We start from the raw sequence: 21,525 nt of genomic DNA, 5'->3' as shown, positions 1-21,525 counted from the left end.
TCCATACTGTGCCCTCACACTGGCCACCATATTGCTCCTTCTCTATACTGCCTACCTCCTTCACCATCCAGTCACTATACTGTACCTCCGTCTCACATTCCCACTCCTCAGCATACTGTACCCTCACACTGGCAACCATGCTGCCCCTTCTCTATACTGCCTACCTCCTTCACTATCCAGTCACTACATGGTACCTCCATCTCACATTCCCCCTTCTCAGCATACTGTGCCCTCCATACTGTGACCTCACACTGGCCACTATGCTGCCCCTTCTCTATACTGCCTACCTCCTTCACTATCCAGTCACTACATGGTACCTCCATCTCACATTCCCCCTTCTCAGCATACTGTGCCCTCCATACTGTGACCTCACACTGGCCACTATGCTGCCCCTTCTCTATACTGCCTACCTGTTTCATTATCAAGTTACTATACTGTACCTCCGTCTCACATTCCCACTCCTCAGCATACTGTACCCTCACACTGGCCACCATACTGCCCCTTCTGTACACTGCACCTCAGTCTCTCATTCCCCCTCTTCAGCATACTGTGCCCTCCATACTGTGCTCTCACACTGGCCACCATGCTGTCCCTTCTCTATACTGCCTATATCCTTCACTATCCAGTCACTGTACTGTACCTCCATCTCACATTCTCCCTCCTCAGCATACTGTACCCTCACACTGGCCACCATGCTGCCCCTTCTCTATACTGCCTACCTCCTTCACTATCCAGTCACTACATGGTACCTCCATCTCACATTCCCCCTCCTCAGCATACTGTGCCCTCCATACTGTGACCTCACACTGGCCACCATGCTGCCCCTTCTCTTTACTGCTTATTCCCCCCCACTATCCAGTCTCTATACTATGCCCCTCACACTTTTCTTTCCCAATACTGTCCACTTACAATTTTCTCCTACCATACTGCTGCCTCACACTTTCCAATGGTGCCCCCCTGATTGCTGTGCAGGGGCAAATATGCCGCATGCCCCCCAAAGGTACGCCCCTGTACAGTGTACAGGAGAATACATGACTGGTACACGCAGGGCCGGCTCCAGGTTTTTGTGGGCCCTGGGCGAAAGAGTTTCAGTGGGCCCCATCCACACATAGACATGCACAGATACATACACATACAGGCATACGTACACATATATATTTAAAGAGAAATTCACAAAAACACATATAAAACAGACATAAATCTAGACACAGTCATATACACTGACATACATAGATACACATCATACATGCACACACAGACAAATTTTTAAATTTTTATATATATTTCTCATATTGGGAAGCCGGCAACAGCCTCATTCACCTCCCCGCTTGTCTCCATCCAGCTCCGCCTGGGCATGTGTCTGTGCCACGCTGATTGGTGGCAGTCACTAACAGACATGGCTGCACATAGAGCACACTAACACTGTATATACATTACAAGAGAGGCTGGGGACATACACATTACTGGGGGGCATACATATTACTGAGGAAAGGGGTATATATCAATGGGGGGCATACAGCTCTAGAGGGGGGCAGTGGCTCTGAGGTGGGGGGGGACAAACAGCTCTGAGGTGGGGGGGTGACATGCAGCTCTGGGGGTATACAGTTCTGGGGTGAAGGGGACATACAACTCTGGGGGAATAGTAGTATGCAGCCCCCATATTCCTCCATATAGTGTTATGAAGCTCCCATAGTCCTCCATATAGTATTATGCAGCCCCCATGTAGCACTATGTAGCCCCCATATTGCATTATGCAGCCCCCATATGGCACTATGCAGCCCCCATATGGCACTATGCAGCCCCCATATGGCACTATGCAGCCCCCATATTACATTAAGCAGTCCCCATATAGTACAATGCAGACCTATATAGCAGTAGGAACCTTCATGTCGTATACAGCCCCCATATAGCACAATGCAGACCCATATAGCATTAGGCACCCTCATGTAGTACACAGCCCCTATATAGCACAGTGCAGAGCCAGATAGCATTAGGCATCCTCACACAGTACACAGCCCCTATACAGCACAGAGCAGACCAGATAATATTAAGCACCTTCACGTAGTACACAGCCCCTATATAGCACAGTGCAGAGACAGATAGTATTAGGCATCCTCATGTAGTATACAGCCCCTATATAGCACAGTGCAGAGCTAGATAGCATTAGTCACCCTCATATAGTATACAGCCAGTATATAGCACAGTGCAGACCCAGATAGTGTTAGGCATCCTCACGTAGTATACAGCCAGTATATAACACAGTACAAACCCAGATAGTGTTAGGCATCCTCACATAGTACCGGGTTTACTGTGATACAGACACCAGATGTTATACAATATACATATTATTATACACCATCTGATGTGTGTACACAGTATATCACACTGCTCTGTACACTGTATGTGGTATACCATGTACACAGTATATCACACTGCTCTGTACACTGGATGTGGTATACCATGTACACAGTATATCACACTGCTCTATACACTGGATGTGCTATACCATGTACACAGTATATCACAATGCTCTGTACACTGGATGTGGTATACCATGTACACCGTATATCACACTGCTCTATACACTGGATGTGGTATACCATGTACACAGATATACAATGTCCTGCACTGATCACACCTGGGCCTACAGCACCTCACATATCCTATATGTAATATGGGCCATATAGTGTAATGTGTGCTGCAGGCTCAGATGTGATGTTTGTGCTGGAGCTCAGTGTGAGTTATTGCAGGGGAGGGATGAGGCCGATGACCCGGCACTGACAGCCCGACCTGATCTGCAGCAGTTCACACTCCTGCAATAACTCACACTGATCCCGGGCAGAGCTGCTGCTGACACTATGGAATCCCGTCCTGCTCCCTCCTCACTGCAACCTCCTGCCCGGCACCATGATGAATGACGTCACACTCACCGTCATTCACTGAGTCCTCTGCTCCGGTCCTCCCACAAGCTCCTCTACGGCACGAAGAAGCAGCAGCAGGCGCGTGGTGACGTCATCCTTGCAGACGCAGCCCACACAGCGTGCAGTGGGCGTGTCTGCAGCACAGTGACGGCCGGGATTGAAAATCTTTAAAGGTACAGTGCGGTCCTCAACACTGCGGCGTTAATAAAATGGTGGCTGCACTGATAGTGGTGGCGGCCCCCTCAGAAGCTCTTGTGGTGGGGGCCCCAGGGCTGGAGCCCCGCCTATAATCCGTCCCAGATGTGACATCATAAAGAATCCTGTACAGTATTATAATTACAGGAGACTTTATATCTGATCACTGGTCGCAGAAATAACGCTAACATATATGGCATGAAGGAGGTGTGCCGCCCCTGCAGTGGATCGAACTGCTCGGATCTAGGGGTTGGTGATTACTCGTGGCTCGCGGGTCTCCTGACCCAGGGGCCGGGCCACACTCAAATGTGAAAGGGGGATATTTACAGGGCATTAGTATAGTTTATGATGCCACCCATGGTGTACGGTAATTGGGAGTACCACCGCTGCTGTTGGGAGTACCCGGGTGATGGAATGGGGCAGCAAGGTGACGTTGCCCTCCACGGGTAGGGGGGTAGGCCCTGGGACTCTGGATAGTGGTTATGGGGGTGCAGTGCGGGGGTCAGTCAGGTACTCATTCAGCAATGAAGCTGATGCTGACAACAGGGTAAACCAAGTCTCTGACTGCCGTTGCCTCTCGGGGGGAGCATGTCCGGGTCCCGTCCCCTGCAGCACTGCCTGGTGGTCCGTGACCTGGCTCCTGGCACAAATTTAGAGTGTCCGTTGTGGCCCGGTAGCTTGGCGCTTGCCGGGCCCCACTCCCCACTGTGGCTAAGTGAGGGAGCCTGCTCTCAGGGGCTCACGCTTTGGATTTTAGTGGGCCGCTTACTAGGAAAGCCCTATGTCCCTCGTTGCGCTAGTAACCCCGATCTCTGAGCTGGGTGGGAACAGTCCATAAAGGCCCCGTTCTCCTCAGGTTAATTGCCGGGTTGCCTGACGCTTCTCCTCGACCTAGGGTCCGTGTACCTCGCCGTGCCTTCGGTCCCGGACCGGTGATAAGACCAGGCTGCTGGCCGTCCTCCTCGACGGGTTCTAGGCACCTAGCCTTAATCCCTTGCGACCGGGGGTCCTACTCCTCTAGGTCCAGACCACCGTCTGCGACCCAGTCTGCTTCTTCCCTGGGAGCTCCAACTCCCAGCTTCCTCAGAGCTCCTCACAGCTCGAGGGTTACTACTCGACTGAACTGACACCTCCCTGCTTGACCCCTAGGTGGGCGGCCCTATTCCTGCTTAAGCAGTCCACTGGTGTGCCTGACAGGTGTGGTGCAAGATGTATGTAGGATTTGTGAATGCTGGTGGAGGCAGTACTGCAGGTTAGGTTCCCAGAATCATGGGGGTTGAATACTGCACGGGGAGGGCAGTTTGTGCAGTACCCTGTGACGACCCGAATAGACCAGGGCGTCACAAAGACAGTTCCTGGTTTTGGGCTGCAGAAACCGAAATGAAGATTCTTGATCCAATAATATTAAGAAGCGGCTTTTACTTGACATGTATGGCACGTGACACTTTTATACTATTCATCTGTTTGCTTGTTTTAGTTTTTTTTTTTTGTATGTTTGCAGGTTTTTAGCTTTCCAGATTTTTTTGTCTGATTTTTAAACTGCAATATATTTCAATATTTGCAAAATTACTGCATAATAATGACACTGAAAAAGACGTGGGTGTGTGGGTGGACGAGAAAACCAACCAGTGCCAGGAAGCTGCTGCCAAGGCAGATAATATAATAGGATGCAGTGAACAAGGCACAGATGCTCCGGACAAGAACAGTTTTGCCTCTATACAATTCTACTTCAAAACACTGCACTCTCATTAGCAGGAGATAGAGTAAAGTAAATCAACAGATTCGTTTTTTTGCGTGAAAGAATAAGTGTATTTATTTATACAAAATTAGTGGGAGGGACTAAAGGACGTTTCGGCCCAACCTGGGCCTTCTTCATACTAAGTCACACTGGAAGAGGGTAGAAAGAGGAAAAAAATATAATCACTATTTACATATAATATAAGAAAGAACATATTTACAAGTCATATACATATATACATAATTACATGGATAAGTATGTCATTGTGATTGTAAGTATGAAGTCTGTAATAACATTCTGGTTCAAGAGTGAGAATGACAGTGGATTATCATACCTCCATACATAGAAGCGCAATTTTCACTAGGGGAATCCTTCTTTTCTTATTACAGAAGTTATTATGGGTGCAAAGCCAGTGGAAAATTCCACCCAGGAGCAAATAGTTGAAATAATCTCAGTGTATAAGCCCTGTAGATAAAGGGTATGGTTATAAAGGAATAGCGTTTCTCCAAAAGGTTAACACAGCAGGGGAGGGGGGCAAGTTACCTTGCTTGTTTTCACAAGTAGTTTATTCATGCAGTTTGCTCTATGAAAATAAGGGATTTTAGTAACTCGTGGTCCCTAGGGACATGAAGAAATTGAGATTTATTGCAACGAGGATTTGGTGTTTAGTATATCCCCATATTAGAGCCCCTACTAGTCATTACCTTCAATTTACAGTATGAGACTAAGGTCACATGCATGGAGCATTGGTTTAGGGATATAGAGGGCTTTCTATCTGAAATATTACAAGGAAAGCTTTTAGTAAAGCTGTCATATGCAGGAGGTACAGTGAAAATAACATTATGGTCCTGGAAGTCGTACATATTACCTGTTTGTTTTGAGGTATAAGCGTAGCGGTGTGCGGTGAAGTCCCCTAAAATGTAGAAGGGGAAGGTGAAGTCATATATTAGGAAAAAAGGAAGTCCGGGACAGGTGAAATCGTTCAATACCTTTGCGGCCGTCTTCCCAGACTGTGGCACGGTGCAGTGTGCTGAACGGAGTGTGGGCTATTTAGCTCCACAAACCGGAAGTACGTACGGACGCCGGCGCATGCGCGCTGGCTATAGGATTTACTATTAGGATAATGACGGTACCGTCAAGTCCTCAATAGAAGCGCCCGCGCATGCGCATTGTGGTGAAACCTATACTTAGATGTGGGAGGAAATCTCGTCACACTGCTTTACTCATCAGGGGGATGGGGGAGGACAATATGTGTGTCCGTGGATAGATGGTGTATAATAATCTGCATCAGAGGGACAGTATTATCCGTCTAGTGGATATATATGGCAATGTAATATTCCATGGAATACATGAACGTACCAAGACGTATATGAGCAAATAGGACATATAAGCAACATGCAATATAAGCAATGGTCAAATACAATGAACTCATATTTCCATCAGAACACACTAGTCTTCAGTGTGTAAGTAAAAATTCTGAGGTATGGGAGGAGAGCATGACCTGGAAAAAAAGGATTAATGCACATAATAAAGGAAGGGTCCCAATATACTATAAAAGTGAAATAATATTGCCATATAATATTGACTAAATAGAGGGTGCTGATTTATACATTACCATCTACGTGTGAGTGTACAACTGAAGAAGGAAAGGTGCTGATGGTATTTCTCAAGTTTTCTGTAAAAAATATATATCAAAACAAGGTTAGTATGGTACAAGGCAAATCCGTGAGATTATGTTAGCCAATCTATTTCTCTATTTAATCCTCTAGGTTCCAAAGTTTGTAATTTGTGAATCCAAAAGCTCTCTCTTTTTCTGAGGAGCTCTATATGATTCCCTCCGCGTCTGGGCCTGTGCACTTTATCAATAACTTGGTAGCGTAATTGCGCCACGTTATGCTTCGCTTCGTGAAAGTGGTGTGGGATGGGTAACCATGTTTTACTGCACCTAATGGTCGACTTGTGGCTCGCAATGCGATCCCCCACATGCTGGATTGTTTCCCCCACATACAATAGTCCGCACGGGCACTTAATTATATAAACCACAAAATTGCTTTCGCACGTAAAGTATTCTTTTATGTGGAAGCTCTTACCGGACCTGGGGTGTGTGAAGTGATCCCCTTTTATCACATTAGAACATGATGGACAGTTCAAGCATGGGAATGTCCCGGTGCGTTTTGGTGCCAAAAGTGTTTGTAGATTTTTCTTGTCACTACCAATATCCGCTTTAACTAGGGAATCCCTTATATTTTGAGGTCTCTTCTTACACATGATGGGAGGAAGCATAAATGGCCCTATCCCCGGGTACGCTTTTTTTAGGAGTGGCCAGTGGCGATTAATGATGTTATATATTTTTGGCATGGAGGGGTGGTAGGTGTGTACAAATGGTACCCTCTCTATTGTTGTTGCATCTCTCTCTTGAGGCGTCATGATGGATACCCTTTCTCTTTCTGTCTCTAGTAATGTTCTTGGATAATTCCGTTCTAGGAACCGAATAGACATTTCATCTAGCCTTTGTTCTCTTGTGTTTTCATCTGACACTATCCTTTTGATTCTTGCAAACTGAGATCTCGGTAGACTATTTTTAGTTGACTTGGGATGACAGCTGTTGTATAAAAGTAAACAATTACGATCCGTCGGCTTGCGGTATAAGTCTGAAAAAAGGTTGCCTGCTGTGTCCTTCTTAATGTATGTGTCCAGAAAATTAATTTCTTCTTGATTATAATTGAGCGTAAATTTAAGCTCAGGCCACACATTGTTGATATGACTATCGAAAAGTAATAGACTTTCCAAGTCTCCCTGCCAGATGCAAAATATATCGTCTATGAAGCGAATCCACATAAACGTTAGTGTATCAAAAGAAGGATAAGAGTAGACAAAGCGTCCCTCGAAGTAGTCCATAAAGAGATTTGCATATGCCGGTGCTACATTCGAGCCCATCGCGGTCCCGTGTCTCTGAATATAAAAATCGTCCTTGAAAAGAAAATAATTTTCATTCAGGACTACTTCGAGGAGGCCCAGAATGAAGTCTATTGAATCCTGGTTGAGGCTAGTTCTATGGAGTGCAATTTCCGTTGCCCTAATGCCTTTATGGTGAGGTATTGAAGTGTATAAACTGCTGACGTCCCAGGTGCAGAGGAAACTGCTAGAGGGGACTTGTTTCAGATCCCTGATTTTCTGTAGAAAGTTGTTGGTGTCTAGAATAAAAGACTTGGTGTTTTTGGTCAGGGGGGTAAGGATTTTCTCTAAGTAGATAGATAAGGGTGAGAGAATCGATTCTGTAGATGCCACGATGGGTCGGCCAGGGGGACTGATAAGGGATTTATGGATTTTGGGTAATGTGTAGAATACCGGTGTTATGGGATGTAATTTGGTGAGAAATGTACGAGTTGTCTGATCAATAGTGCCCTTGTCAAGGTGGATGGACAAAAAATTCTGAATTCTCTGTTGAATTCTAAATACTGGATCCGAAGATATTTTTTGATATGTAACAGTATCATTAAGTTGACGTTTGATCTCATCAATATAATCCTGTGTGTTCTGAACTACTATGGCTCCTCCTTTGTCCGCAGGTTTTATGGTTATAGCCTTGTTATTTCTTAAGGAGGTTATGGCCGATCTCTCTAAGGTGTTGATGTTACTCCGAGTAGGGAAAAAACCCAATTCATGTTCGTGTATGTTGTCCTTAATGTCTCGGTCTACTAAGGCTATGAAAGTTTCCACAGCGTGATGTCACTAGTGCGGCCACATTTACAATATTCTGCACAATTTCGGGCTCCAGTGAATGAGGAGGACATAACTGAACTAGAGCGGGTGCAGAGAAAAGCGACCATTACAGGCATGGAAGGTCTGCACTAGGAGGACAGGTTAGCAAGCCTGGGGTTATTCATTTGGAAACACAAAGGCTACGGGGCGATTTTATTACAATATACAAGTATATCAGGGGCATTACTGAGATATTTCTAATGAGCTTTTTACAACTGAGGCCTGCAATGATGACAAGGAGGTTGAGTCATAATCACAGATGGGGATTCTTTACTGTAAGAGCAGTGAGAATATGGAACTCTCTGACACATGATCTGATAATTCTTCATAGACTACAAACATTATGGCGAGCTTGGATGACTTCCGTAAAAAGTATATTATGGCAGGTTATCCCTACTAGATTTTGTGATGGGACATTGATCCAGGGAACTAATCTGATATTTTTAGTCATGAAGGAATTTTTCCCCTTGTAAGGGTATTCACACCTCCGGAACGTTTCCACTTATTTTAGTGTCATACCCACAAATGTAAATGTATTTTATTAGGATTTTATGTGATATACCAGCAATAAGTAACAAGTATTTGTGAAGTGTAAAGGAAATGATAGATGGTTTTCTACATATTTAAAACTATAAATCTGAATATTGTGACGTGCATTTGTATTAAGCCCCTTGTAGTATGATGCCCCTGAGTGACCAATTGCCTCCAGAAGTCACATAATAAGTAAATTGAGTCACCTGTATCATTTATTCTCAGTATAACTACAGCTGTTTTGTGAAGGTTTCACAAGTTTTGTTTCAGAACATTAGGGATCAAAAAGCATCTTGAAAATCAAGAAACCCACCAGACAGGTCAGGGATAAAGTTGTGGAGACAAGTAAAGCAAGGCTCAGTTATAAAAAAAATAGCCAAAGCTCTGAACATCTCACTAAGCACTTTTCAATCCATCATCCAAAAATAGCTGGAGTATAGTGTGGAGACATGAGGGTCAGTGAGTACGGTCGTCCGCTGGCCTGGCTGTCTTCAGAAAGACCACTCTGACCAGGGCTCATCCCACTGAACGCCCGCACTTCTTCCTTGTGGGCAGGACACTACTCAGACAACACAGGATGAGGGAACCACACCTTGGTAAGATGTTACTGGTTCACCAACAGGCAAACATATATTGTACATTTCCAGAAAGATCACAAGATGGTACAAGCGACAGAGTCTCTCCCATCCGTTGGCTCGCGAGGGATTAGATTCTTTGCGACTTCGGGGCTTCCTGGACTAACTATCCCAGTCAGCAGCGCCTCACTTTTGATGAGCACCCACTGAAAGGAGTTAGCGGCAAGCTTAGAAAGATGACTGAGCACAGCAAGATACAGCATGTAGCCAGGCAACTGAATTGTCCTCACCTGGGTTATCCAGGCACAATTGTGGGCTCAGCATTGAGCAGTGAAGCAGATCTGTGATCTTGCAGCTAAAAATGTGCATTTTAGGCTGAAGTCCTGCAAAATGAATGTGGAAAGAGGAGGAAAGTCCTTTTTATACCCCTCAGTTCTCATTTCAGAGTAATGTATCTTACAGGATTGGTGGGAGATGGCTGTTCTCTCATTGGTTCAATTAAATTCGACTGCATAATATTCCTCTAATTGACATAGTCAAACAGGCTGAGGCAATCAACATTTAACAGACAATATGGCTCTGGTCAGTCTGACATGAAACAATGGCTAACTTCTCTTGATTTGCCAATCAAAAGCACAATATGTCTGGCCTAATTAAGAAAAGTTCACCCCTCACACAAATCTCCAGATATTTGTTTGTCACACAAAGCACAACTGCAAAACTACAAACACATGGCCTTCCACCTAAACTGACATCCCAAGCAAGAAGAGCACTATTATAGAGAAGCAGCCAAGAAGCCCGTGGTCAGTGGAAAAGCAGGAGCGATCCAGAGCTCAGGGGGAGAATCTGTCCACAGGACAACTATAAGTCATAAACTCCACAAATTTGGCCTTTATGGAAAAGTGGACATTTTTAAAAGCAAAACATAAGAATTGAAAATTTCTTCACAGACGCCGTCATCCAATTTACCTGAGATAGAGCTGTTTTATAGAGTAGAAAGGGCAAAAATGTCACCTCTAGATGTGCAAAGCTGGTAGACACGTCCCCCAAGAGACTGGCAGCAGCAATTGCAGTGAAAGGATGTCCTGCAAAGTATTCACTCAGGGGGCTGAATACTAATGCACATCACAATTTTCAGAGTTATATTTCTTAAAATGTTTAGAAATCCATGTATAATTTCCTTTATACTTTACAAGAATAAACGTACTTACTACTTTGTGCTGTTATCACATAAAACCCCAATAAAATCCATTTGTTTGTGGCTGTAATGTGAAAAAATGTGGAAATGTTCATCGGGTGTGAATAGTTTTTCAAGGAACGGTATGTCTACCTTCAACCTAAAAACTAAATTTTGTCACGAATGTTCTCCAGTCCACACCCGGATATTTTATGTAGACCAAATATTTTGGTGCAAACTTGTCACCATTTAGGAAAACATGAGACTTTTTGCAGTAAAAGTCACAAACAGGTCAAAGGAAAAATACAAAGCGTTTCTATTATGCGCAAAACTCATGATCCAATTGGACCAATATGAAGAATCTGGACCAAAAAACATTAATACGAGAAGATAAAAAAAAAAGTGACTTAGAAAAACCCAACAGAATTGATGAGTTGGATGTAGGTTTGTGGTGCGGAGCCCGTTATACCGGCAGACGGGATGTGACCGGAGGCAGAAATATTCACAGAAGGGAAAGATTTTACACTTTGTAGATAAATCCTCTCTTCCCGGGTTGTAACGGCCTCTAATGCCGGGATCACACGGCCGGATAAAGAATCATCACAGCTTCCTCCAGAAAACTAGGACAAGTCTTTTCTTATTTCTGTCACACGCAGATTCTGTCAGTGAGAAAGAAAATCCCCATCTGCACTGCCACATCCAATAACAATGGTATGAGGACGAGACGTTGTGTTATTTTATGGACAGCACTGAAAATACATACAGTAGTGTGAACGAGGACTAAAAGGAACCATCAAAGCTCTTATCTCTCCTAATCCTGCCATCTCCACCGCTCTCATTACACAAGTATAACACATATAATACTGGAGGATAAAACAAGACTGAGCAGAAGACCTTCACAGCCGTCTACACATCATAGGGAGATTTCATGGCCCCTTCTCTCCATCTACCTGATGATCCTGAGGAACATCGGGGTCTTCTTGTTTACAGTCCTCTGGGAGAAGAGGACGGGGACATCCAGTGGCGTAACTAGAGTTTGATGGGCCCTGGTGCAAACTTTGGACCGGGGCCCCCCTCCATGTACACAACACTTAGGGTACGGGATAATGATGCTGACACTTGGCTTTTACCCACAGCACCCAGGTTTCCAATGATCTAAAATCCCTCTATCAGCACCCAGCTTTCCCATGATCTGCTATACATCTCTCAGCACCCAGCTTTCCCATGCTCTGTCATACATCTTTCCCTCAGCACCCAGCTTTCCCATGATCTGCTATACATCTCTCAGCACCCAGCTTTCCCATGCTCTGTCATACATCTTTCCCTCAGCACCCAGCTTTCCCATATCAGAGCATGGGAAAGCTGGGTGCTGAGAGATGTATTGCAGATCATGGGAAAGCTGGGTGCTGAGAGATGTATAGCAGAGCATGGGAAAGCTGGGTGCTGAGAGATGTATAGCAGAGCATGGGAAAGCTGGGTGCTGAGAGATGTATAGCAGAGCATGGGAAAGAGCCCTTTTCCCTCAGCACAAAACATTCCCATCCCATACTTGTATCTTTTTCCTCCCTCATATATAGTTCTCCAAATACTATAATGGCCCCGCATAGCCTTCCATATAGTATAAAGGGTCCCACATAACCCTTTATATATTAGAATGCACCCCCATAGTCCTCCATGTATTATAATGCATTTCCCATAGTTCTCCATATTTTATACTGCACCACAGTCCCCCATGCTTTATAATGCACCCCCACAGACCATGTGTAAGGTAGCCTCCATAGTCCTCCATATATTATAATGTAGCCCCCATAGTCCTAGATGTATTATAATGCAGCCCCATAGACCTCCATGTATAATGCGCTGCTATAGTCTATGTATAAGGTGTCCTTCATGTTTATTATGCAGTCCCATAGACCTCCATGTATCATGCAGCCAGCACCCCCAGGCCTCCATGTATTATGCAGCCAGTCCCACCAGGGCCTCCATGTGTCATGCAGCCAGCCCCACCAGGTGTCATGCAGCCAGCCCCACCAGGGCCTCCATGTGTAATGCAGCCAGCTTCCCCCGGGCCTATATGTGTCATGCAGCCAGCCCCCCCAGGGCCTCTATGCGTCATGCAGCCAGCCCCCCCAGGGCCTCTATGCGTCATGCAGCCAGCTTCCCCAGGACCTCCATGTGTCATGCAGCCGGCCCCCCCAGTGCCTCCATGTGTCATGCAGCCAGCCCCCCCCAGGTGTTATGCAGCCAGCCCCCCCCAGGGCCTCCATGTGTCATGCAGCCATCCCCCCAGGGCCTCCATGTGTCATGCAGCCATCCCCCCAGGGCCTCCCTGTGTCATGCAGCCAGCCCCCCCAGGGCCTCCCTGTGTCATGCAGCCAGCCCCCCCAGGGCCTCCATGTGTCATGCAGCCAGCCCCCAGGGCCTCCATGTGTCATGCAGCCAGCCCCCCCAGGGCCTCCATGTGTCATGCAGCCAGCCCCCAGGGCCTCCATGTGTCATGCAGCCAGCTCCCCCAGGGCCTCCATGTATCATGCAGCCAGCCCCCCCCCACCCCCCCAGGTGTCATGCAGCCAGCCCCCCCAGGGCCTCCATGTGTCATGCAGCCGGCCCCCAGGGCTTCTATGTGTAATGCAGCCTGCCAGCCAGCCCCACCAGGGCCTCCATGTATCATGCAGGCAGCTTCCCCGGGCCTATATGTGCCATGCAGCCAGCAAAATAAAAAAACAAGTACCTCTCAGCTCCTTCTGACCCCTGCGACTGCGGTAGTTATGCCCCTGCCCCCATATGTCACACACCCTGCTCCCTATACAGCCTGCACCCCCATATCACACACACTACACCCCCATATCTCACACACCCTGCCCCCATATGTCACACACTCTGCTCCCTATACAGCCTGCACCCGCATATCACACACACACCCTGCCCCCATATGTCACACACTCTGCTCCCTATACAGCCTGCACCCCCCATATCACACACACACCCTGACCCACATATCTCACCCTGCCCGTACCCCAACTTACCCCTCTCAAACACTCTGCACCCTTCACATGCTTCTGTCACAGTCTGCAGCCCTCATATGCCCCTCACCCTGCAGCCCCTCCCCTCATGTCCCCTCTTTTCTCATTACCACTCATGTGTTCGAAGTATCTTCTCCTGCTTTCTCCCCGGCCTCCTGTGTCTCCTCCCACACAGTCACATGGGCGTGACGTCATCGCAGGTCCTGGTAGGGATGGTTTCCGTCTGCCGTGCAGGAGCGCATCTCCTCTGCAGCAGGTCAGGAACGCCTGGTGGCCTCTCCAGGTCAGGGGCCCCTCTGCCCCCTGCAGACACTGGGCCCCCCTGACTCACAGGCCGGCCCCCTAACGGTCGCGCAGTCGGCCACTACATAGTGGCACTACACATAGGGGCCCGGCAGCCGGCTCTGCAGAGCGGCTGCCGGGCCCCTATAACCCTGCGGGCCCGGTCGCAGTGGCGACCTCTGCGACCGCGATCGTTACGCCCCTGGGGACATCTCTCTGGTGTTGTCCTCTTACTGGATAGACCTGGAGGAGACACATACAGGGGCTGAATTCATTCCTTACATACAGATAATTATAGGCCGTGTGTATTTAGTCCTGTCTATTACCTGGTGATGTGAGGGGCTGGGGATCCTCCATCATGACGTCCTTGTACAGATCTTTGTGTCCTTCTAAATACTCCCACTCCTCCATGGAGAAATAGACGGTGACGTCCTGACACCTTATAGGAACCTGACACATACAATGATACCGTCACCCCCGATCCCTTCATAGCGTTACTGTATAATGTCCCAGCATTCCCAGCAGTGTCACCTCTCCAGTCAGCAGCTCAATCATCTTGTAGGTGAGTTCTAGGATCTTCTGGTCATTGATGTCCTCATGTATCAGGGGGTGAGGTGGAGGCCCCGTGATTGGGCTCAGGGGTCTTCCCCATCCCTCAGACACAGGGGCCTGACAGCGCTCACTAGAGGTCTTCTTCACTACTGTGTAATCCTGGTTATGGAGAGACACAGTAATAAATCTCACTCCAGACATTTCCAGAGTCCTCACCTCTCCAGTTCTGTCCATCTGTTATCCCCATAGATAAGAATGATGTAATGTGACATCAGAATCTCTCACCTCTCCAGTAAGCCGGAAGAGGATCTCTAGGGGGAGATGTAATATCCTCTCCGCCATCTTGTCCCTGTCCATATCCATCCTTCACGGGGCAATCAGGAGAATTCTCTTCTATAGAGCGATTCTTCTCCCCAGCATCTAATGTGTATGGAGCCTAAGCCCAGTAATGGGGAATCTCCACACACCTCCACCTGCAGAGCCGCACACTAGATATATGGCCGCTCTGTGCTTACAGGACCTGTGATGATGTCACATGGAGGGGAGGAGTCAGGGTCACATGATCAGCTCCTCAGTGTAGTCCTATATTGGCGTGCACACACTGGATGAGGCGCGGTGTCAGTGGACAGTTATAGTAATCCACTGTTGCATATGTATGTGACCCCTGTTGCGTATGTATGTGACCCCTTCACACTCTTATTTCAATGTTTGCTAAATTGAATTCTTTATTGATAAGTTCAGGTGAGGAGAGGATTTGTTGAGCGACTTTAGAAGAAAAACGTTTGGACCTGATCGATCTTGATCACAAGTCGCTGAAAATGTGTGTATGACGTATATGTAGCGGAGCCGCATTTGTACGATGTGTACGGAACAGTGCCGTGTGTACGATGTTCACGTAGTGTAGCTGTGTATGTAACGGAGCCGTGTGTGTATGACGTATATGTAGTGGAGCCGTGTGTGCATGATGTGTATGTAGTGGAGACCCTCTTTTACCACTTTATTAGTCCCCAAAATACCCGTGCAGGTTTGACATAATCCACACGATGTCCCATAATCATTCAAGCTCTGCTACATGTAGTTACAGTGCGTGATCAAGGCACATGATTGTCCGCTGTGAGGTTCAGGCAGAGACTGAGCAGTGATCAGTGGTGACGTCACTCAGGTTAGCTGTGGCCACAGCTGGAGGTTCCCACGGTCAACCACCTGTGACCGCAGGCAACTTGACCTCAGGTGACTTTAGTGACCTCACCTGAGTTCATTTACCGCTCATCACGTGGCTCACTCAGTCTGTGCCTGACCATCACAGTGTACGTAGGAAATACTGTCGATAGAAGCGCAGAATAGGGTCTTACCAGGTAGGGTAACAGATAAGCCAAGGTCATTTCATTCACCTATTAGGGTTGTGCCAGTCACAACTCCTAAACGCACATGAAAGATGGCGGCAGCCGCAGCCCTGGAAAGCGAATTCAGATGTAACTGGGGGGGGGGGGAAGGGGAGATCGGGTGTATGCCGCGCTATCACCAGAAAATCAGATATTGATTATTTCATCTCTTTATGCTTTGTTCAGGTCGACGCGTTTCAGAGAGCTCTGTCTCCTTCATCAGGATATCAAGGAAAAATCAACAGTCTACTACAGAGGAAAGAACCTATATATATACATACAGATACGTCAGAGGACCGCCCGCTGTATGTCAAATACTGGAGGGACAATCGACTTATCAAATAACGGCAACAAGATTTAAAGCATAATGTATTAAAAGACGACTTTAAAAGTCCTGGACGTAACAAATATCGCAACAATAGAGAAATTACAAAACAAAAAGCAAAAAAAGAAAAGGAATAATGCAAAAATATTTCTTGAAAATATAACAGAATGCTGAGAGTCTAGAACTGTGGGATTTACTGGGGATCGTAGTAATACACTGGCTGGAGGCTCTATCCACAGCCCTATATAGGGGATCAGGAAAAACAATGGGAAGAGAAGAAAGGTTATGGTATATTTTGTGTTAAAAAATGGGGGGGGGGGGTCTATTGAAAAAATAAATTGATGATGATATTACAGATATAGAAAAAAATAAATAAAAATAATGAAAAACTTTGAATCTCACAATTGTGTATTATTTATCAAAGGGGAAAAGGAAAAAACTGAACAAAAATAAAAAATTGCGTGTGTATAGCGACGGGTTGTGTAAAAATTGATATGCAGTGCGAATGTTCAGAGACCACGAGCAGGAAAGTCCTTATGGGTAAGAAGTGTTGAGAGGTTTCATATAGTAGTGCAGACATAATATACAGTGTGTGTGCAGAGACCGCGTGCGGCAATCGTACATATGAAGGTAACGTACTAGAAGGAGTTCATATAAGCAAAAAAGTAATGTGTGTAAAAACTAAACATTTTTTTGTATAAGGACCCTAAACAGACCCAGTTAGAAGCCATGGAGGTGGCGGTCCGCCTGCACGTTTTAATGTTGTGCAAATACAGATGAAGCCTCTCAGGAAGCAATGAAGAAAAATCCATGGAGGAAAGTAATTAATGAACATTTCTTCAGTTTTAAAAACAAAAAGGAATGTTAAAATAATGAGTTTTAATAGAATTAAATAATATTAGTTATTGGTGGGGAGTGCTGATGTGCACCATATATTTGTATTCCTTAGTATAGTGATTCTAGCTGTGAAGGTTCAGAAAGCGAGTGCCAGAGCAAAAGCAGGAGTGCGCATGCGTGAGGGGTAACAGGAGGTCAGGTCCGTGGGAGAGAACCACACCGCGCATGCGTGGGGGTTAAAAGAGTTCAGACCGTGGGAATTACCTCACTGCGTCTGCGCAGATTACGGAAAGTTCACAAGCTTCAAACGAGAAGCCCCCCCGCATAACTACAGTGCGAAGGACAGTGCCGGAATAACCACACACAGGACCCCATAAGGGGTTCCCAAATCACACACCCCATCCCTCAATTATAAACATTAATCATTAACATCATCCAATTTATACATAAATGTATAAATATAAACATTATTAAAATGAAACATATTTAAAAGTCGGGACCTGAATTAAAATAATATAAAATTAATATAATATAAATAAATAATATAAAACAAAGAAATGTATTAAATTGAATAAAAATAGATCAATAAAATGATATTAATAACACAGATCTGTCACCTCATTTAAACCTATAGGCTACAAAGTGTTTAATTTGTATATCCAGAATGTTTCTTTTGTACTTAATACCTATAATCTATTAGGGGTATTAGGAGGGATCTGTTCGATGGGGTCACCCTTAAAGCCATATTTTTATTATGAACAATGCCTAGAGAGTCCATGTAGTAAAAAACAGTTTTAATATTCTGCCTGTGGGAATGACATCTGTTGTGGAGTGTCTGAGAGGTCCTACCCACATACTCTTTATTACAGCCGCCTTCTATCAGGTATACAATAAAATAAGACTGGCATCTGAGACTGCCCTTTATCAGAAAATCTTCCGAACCAGAGGAAGAGCAGAAGGATTTCCTCTTATGTTGGATGGACTTCCAGAATAAACAGTTTTTTACAAAGCATCAATATGAGCTGCTTGCAACACAGAGTTCACTGTACCTGTAGTGACCCTGCAGCTTCAGGCGCTACAGGGTACTGCACCTCATCTGGGGTGCAATAATTATCTTGGATACTGAGGAGCTCATCACTGGTAAACCACCATAACACATCCAACTCATAACACGGGAGCTCTTTCACTGGGACTGGGCTAGGGTGGGTGTCGGGGGTGGCCATCACGAGGTATGGGACCTCCTGCCCACTACTTCAGCAACCCAGGAGGCAGGGCACCTTCAAGGGAAGTAAGCAGTCACCTCACACAGAATTCAGTTAGTGCCAGGTCAGCACCCAGGAAGGGGGTCGAGAAGACGTCAGGAAGAGAAGTCAGGAAAAAAAGACAGAATAGAAAGGGGTCCATGGTCCGGAGCTGGAGGCTCGACCCGGGTTCTTAGGAAGAAGGGTAATCCCAGGGTTCACGAGAAGTGAAGCAACCACCTGCGTGCTGCTGCTTTTGAATCCAGTAATTTGCATGATTTCACGACAAATTTCATTACCACATACAGTAATGACAGTGTTTTTATTAGAAACGTTTTGGAAAAAGATTGGAACATGTTATTAAAAGATCTTATTTTAAAGGATGTTATGCCTACTCATTCGGGTATCACTTTTAGAAGGGCCCCTACCCTGAGAAATATTGTAGTCCCCAGCAGGTGGAGAAGTTCCACGGGTATGACACGCCCACGGGGTCTTGGGGATTACTCGTCACCGGGCCGGTGTCGGTTTGGGATGTCACAGCGGCCGGGCCCGGGTTCCGTGACCCCAGCGGTGTCAATAATAGTGGGGATGGTGTGTGGAGTTTGTATTCGTGACGCCACCTGTAGTGTGCGGCCAAGTATTAGCCGCCGCTGCAGGAGGTCTTCTTTGGGGCGGATGATCACGCAGCTCGGATGGTACTGCTCTCCACAGGCAGAGCTCAGGCCCCAGGGAGGATGTGGGGAGTAGTAATTGCCTATGGCGCAGGGGTGCGATGATGGGAGCGTCGGCAGTGATGGGATGACACAGAGATTGCAGTCAAAGTTCTTTACTCACTGAGATTACACCGCCTTTGGAGCCCTGTGCTCTGCTGTTATGGGCTCCAGACGATCCAGGATAGTTCGGAGGTCAAGGCCGGTGTTTCCTCCTGTGTGTCCTTTCTAGTGGTCTTCCCTCCACCCCAGCTTCTGGGCCGTGGAACGGGTCACAGGTGGTTGCTGCACTCCTCGTGAACCCTGGGATTACCCTTCTTCCTAAGAACCCGGGTCGAGCCTCCAGCTCCGGACTACGGACCCCTTTCTATTCTGTCTTTTTTTCCTGACTTCTCTTCCTGACGTCTTCTCGACCCCCTTACTGGGTGCTGACCTGGCACTAACTGAATTCTGTGTGAGGTAGCTCCTTACTTTCCCTGAAGGTGCCCCGCCTCCTGGGTTGCTGAACTAGTGGGCAGGAGGTCCCATACCTCGTGATGGCCACCCCCGACACCTACTAGGGTGCCCAGTGCCAGTGAAAGAGCTCCCGTGTTATGAGTTGGATGTGTTATGGTGGTTTACCGGTGATGACCTCCTCAGTATCCAAGATGAATACTGCACCCCAGATGAGGTGCAGTACCCTGTAGCACCTGAAGCTGCAGGGTCACTACAGGTACAGTGAACTCTGTGTTGCAAGCAGCTCATATTGATGCTTTGCAAAAAACTAACACTCCATTTGGTATATCGCGATATACCAAACAACCCTGACCATTTTCAAGGTATTTTGATTATAGCAACAAACTTTGCACTTTGCTAGCACTTTATCTCTATAGGCTATTCTCTTTTTTATACCTTTTTCACCATACCTAATCAGTGACATTTCGGAAGATAGAGCACTTTTGCACTTTTGTATGTATATATATATATATATATATATATATATATATATATATATATATGTATTCCATAGGTTATTTAATTATGGTGGTCCATACAATTTGGTCTTAAACTTTATTGTGTTGTATTTTTTGGTTTTATCGCTGCTGTTTAAACATGGGTATTTGATCCTGTCCTTTTACACAGATATTTATGAGTATGTACTAGTTGTATTTTTTAACTAAGAATTGTGAAAAAAAAATTAATTATTTTAAAGAAAAAGACACCAATTCCTTTCTTGAACCCCTCATGGTTCTAAAGGTATTTTTTGATTTATATGATCTGTTACCTTACCTGGTAAGACCCTATTCTGCACTTCTATCCACAGTATTTCCTACGTACACTGTGATGTTCAGGCACAGACTGGGTGAGTCGCGTGATGAACGGTGAATGAACTCAGGTGAGGTCACTGAAGTCACCTGAGGTGAAGTTACCTGCGGTCACAGGTGGTGGACCGTGGGAACCTCCATCTGTGGCCACGGCTAACCTGAGTGACATCACCACTGATCCTCAGTCTCTGCCTGAACCTCACAGCGGGTGGTCATGTGCCATGATCACGCACTGTAACTACATGTAGCAGAGCTTGAATCATTATGGGACCTCGTGTGGACTATGTCGAACCTGCACGGATGTTTTGGGGACTAATAAAGTGGTAAAAGAGGGTATCTGCTACATACACATCATGCACACACGGCTCCACTACATACACGTCATGCACACACGTTACATACACAGCTCCGCTACGTGAACATCATACACATGTGTCTCGGCTCCATATACGTTGTACACACATTTTTCAGCGACTTGTGATCAAGACCGATTAGGTCCAAACGTTTTTATTCTAAAGTTGCTCAATAAATCTTCTCCTAACCTGAACTTATCAATACAGATTTCAATTTAGCAAAGATTGAAATAAGAGTGTGAAGGGGTCACATACATATGCAACAGGGGTCACATACATACGCAACAGTGGATTACTATAACCGTCCAATGACACCGCGCCTGTCCAGTGTGTGCAGACGCCAATATAGGACTACACTGAGGAGGTGATCATGTGACCCCTGACTCCTCCCCTCCATGTGACATCATCACAGGTCCTGTAAGCACAGAGCAGCCATATATCTAGTGTGCGGCTCTGCAGGTGGAGGTGTGTGGAGATTCCCCATTACTGGGGCAGGCGGCATTAACCCCTTCAGCTCTGAGAATTTCTTGGAGTTTTTCGCTCGCTGATTTCTATGAATTGTGAGGATTTTGTTCCTTTTCCTCTGATAGATACAGACGCCCCAACTATGAGAGGCT

The 21,525-nt window shown here is 46.1% G+C and overlaps 1 protein-coding gene across 1 annotated transcript in view; it reads right to left on the bottom strand.

Moving 5' to 3' along the window:
* The window catches only part of LOC142258776 (uncharacterized), a 296,846-nt gene extending 281,584 nt beyond the window's left edge, over nucleotides 1–15,262 (bottom strand). Inside the window, 3 exon segments of the mRNA XM_075331375.1 lie at nucleotides 14,531–14,654; nucleotides 14,736–14,915; nucleotides 15,042–15,262. Coding sequence (XP_075187490.1) covers nucleotides 14,531–14,654; nucleotides 14,736–14,915; nucleotides 15,042–15,119 — 382 coding nt within the window. The 5' untranslated portion in view covers nucleotides 15,120–15,262.
* Between the last annotated feature and the right edge of the window lie 6,263 nt (nucleotides 15,263–21,525).

The sequence above is a fragment of the Anomaloglossus baeobatrachus genome, assembly GCF_048569485.1.
Source record: "Anomaloglossus baeobatrachus isolate aAnoBae1 chromosome 5 unlocalized genomic scaffold, aAnoBae1.hap1 SUPER_5_unloc_10, whole genome shotgun sequence".
In the NCBI taxonomy this organism is placed as follows: Eukaryota; Metazoa; Chordata; class Amphibia; order Anura; family Aromobatidae; genus Anomaloglossus; species Anomaloglossus baeobatrachus.
Note: the sequence above shows the minus strand (reverse complement) of the source record. Positions and strands in the feature narration are given on the sequence as shown.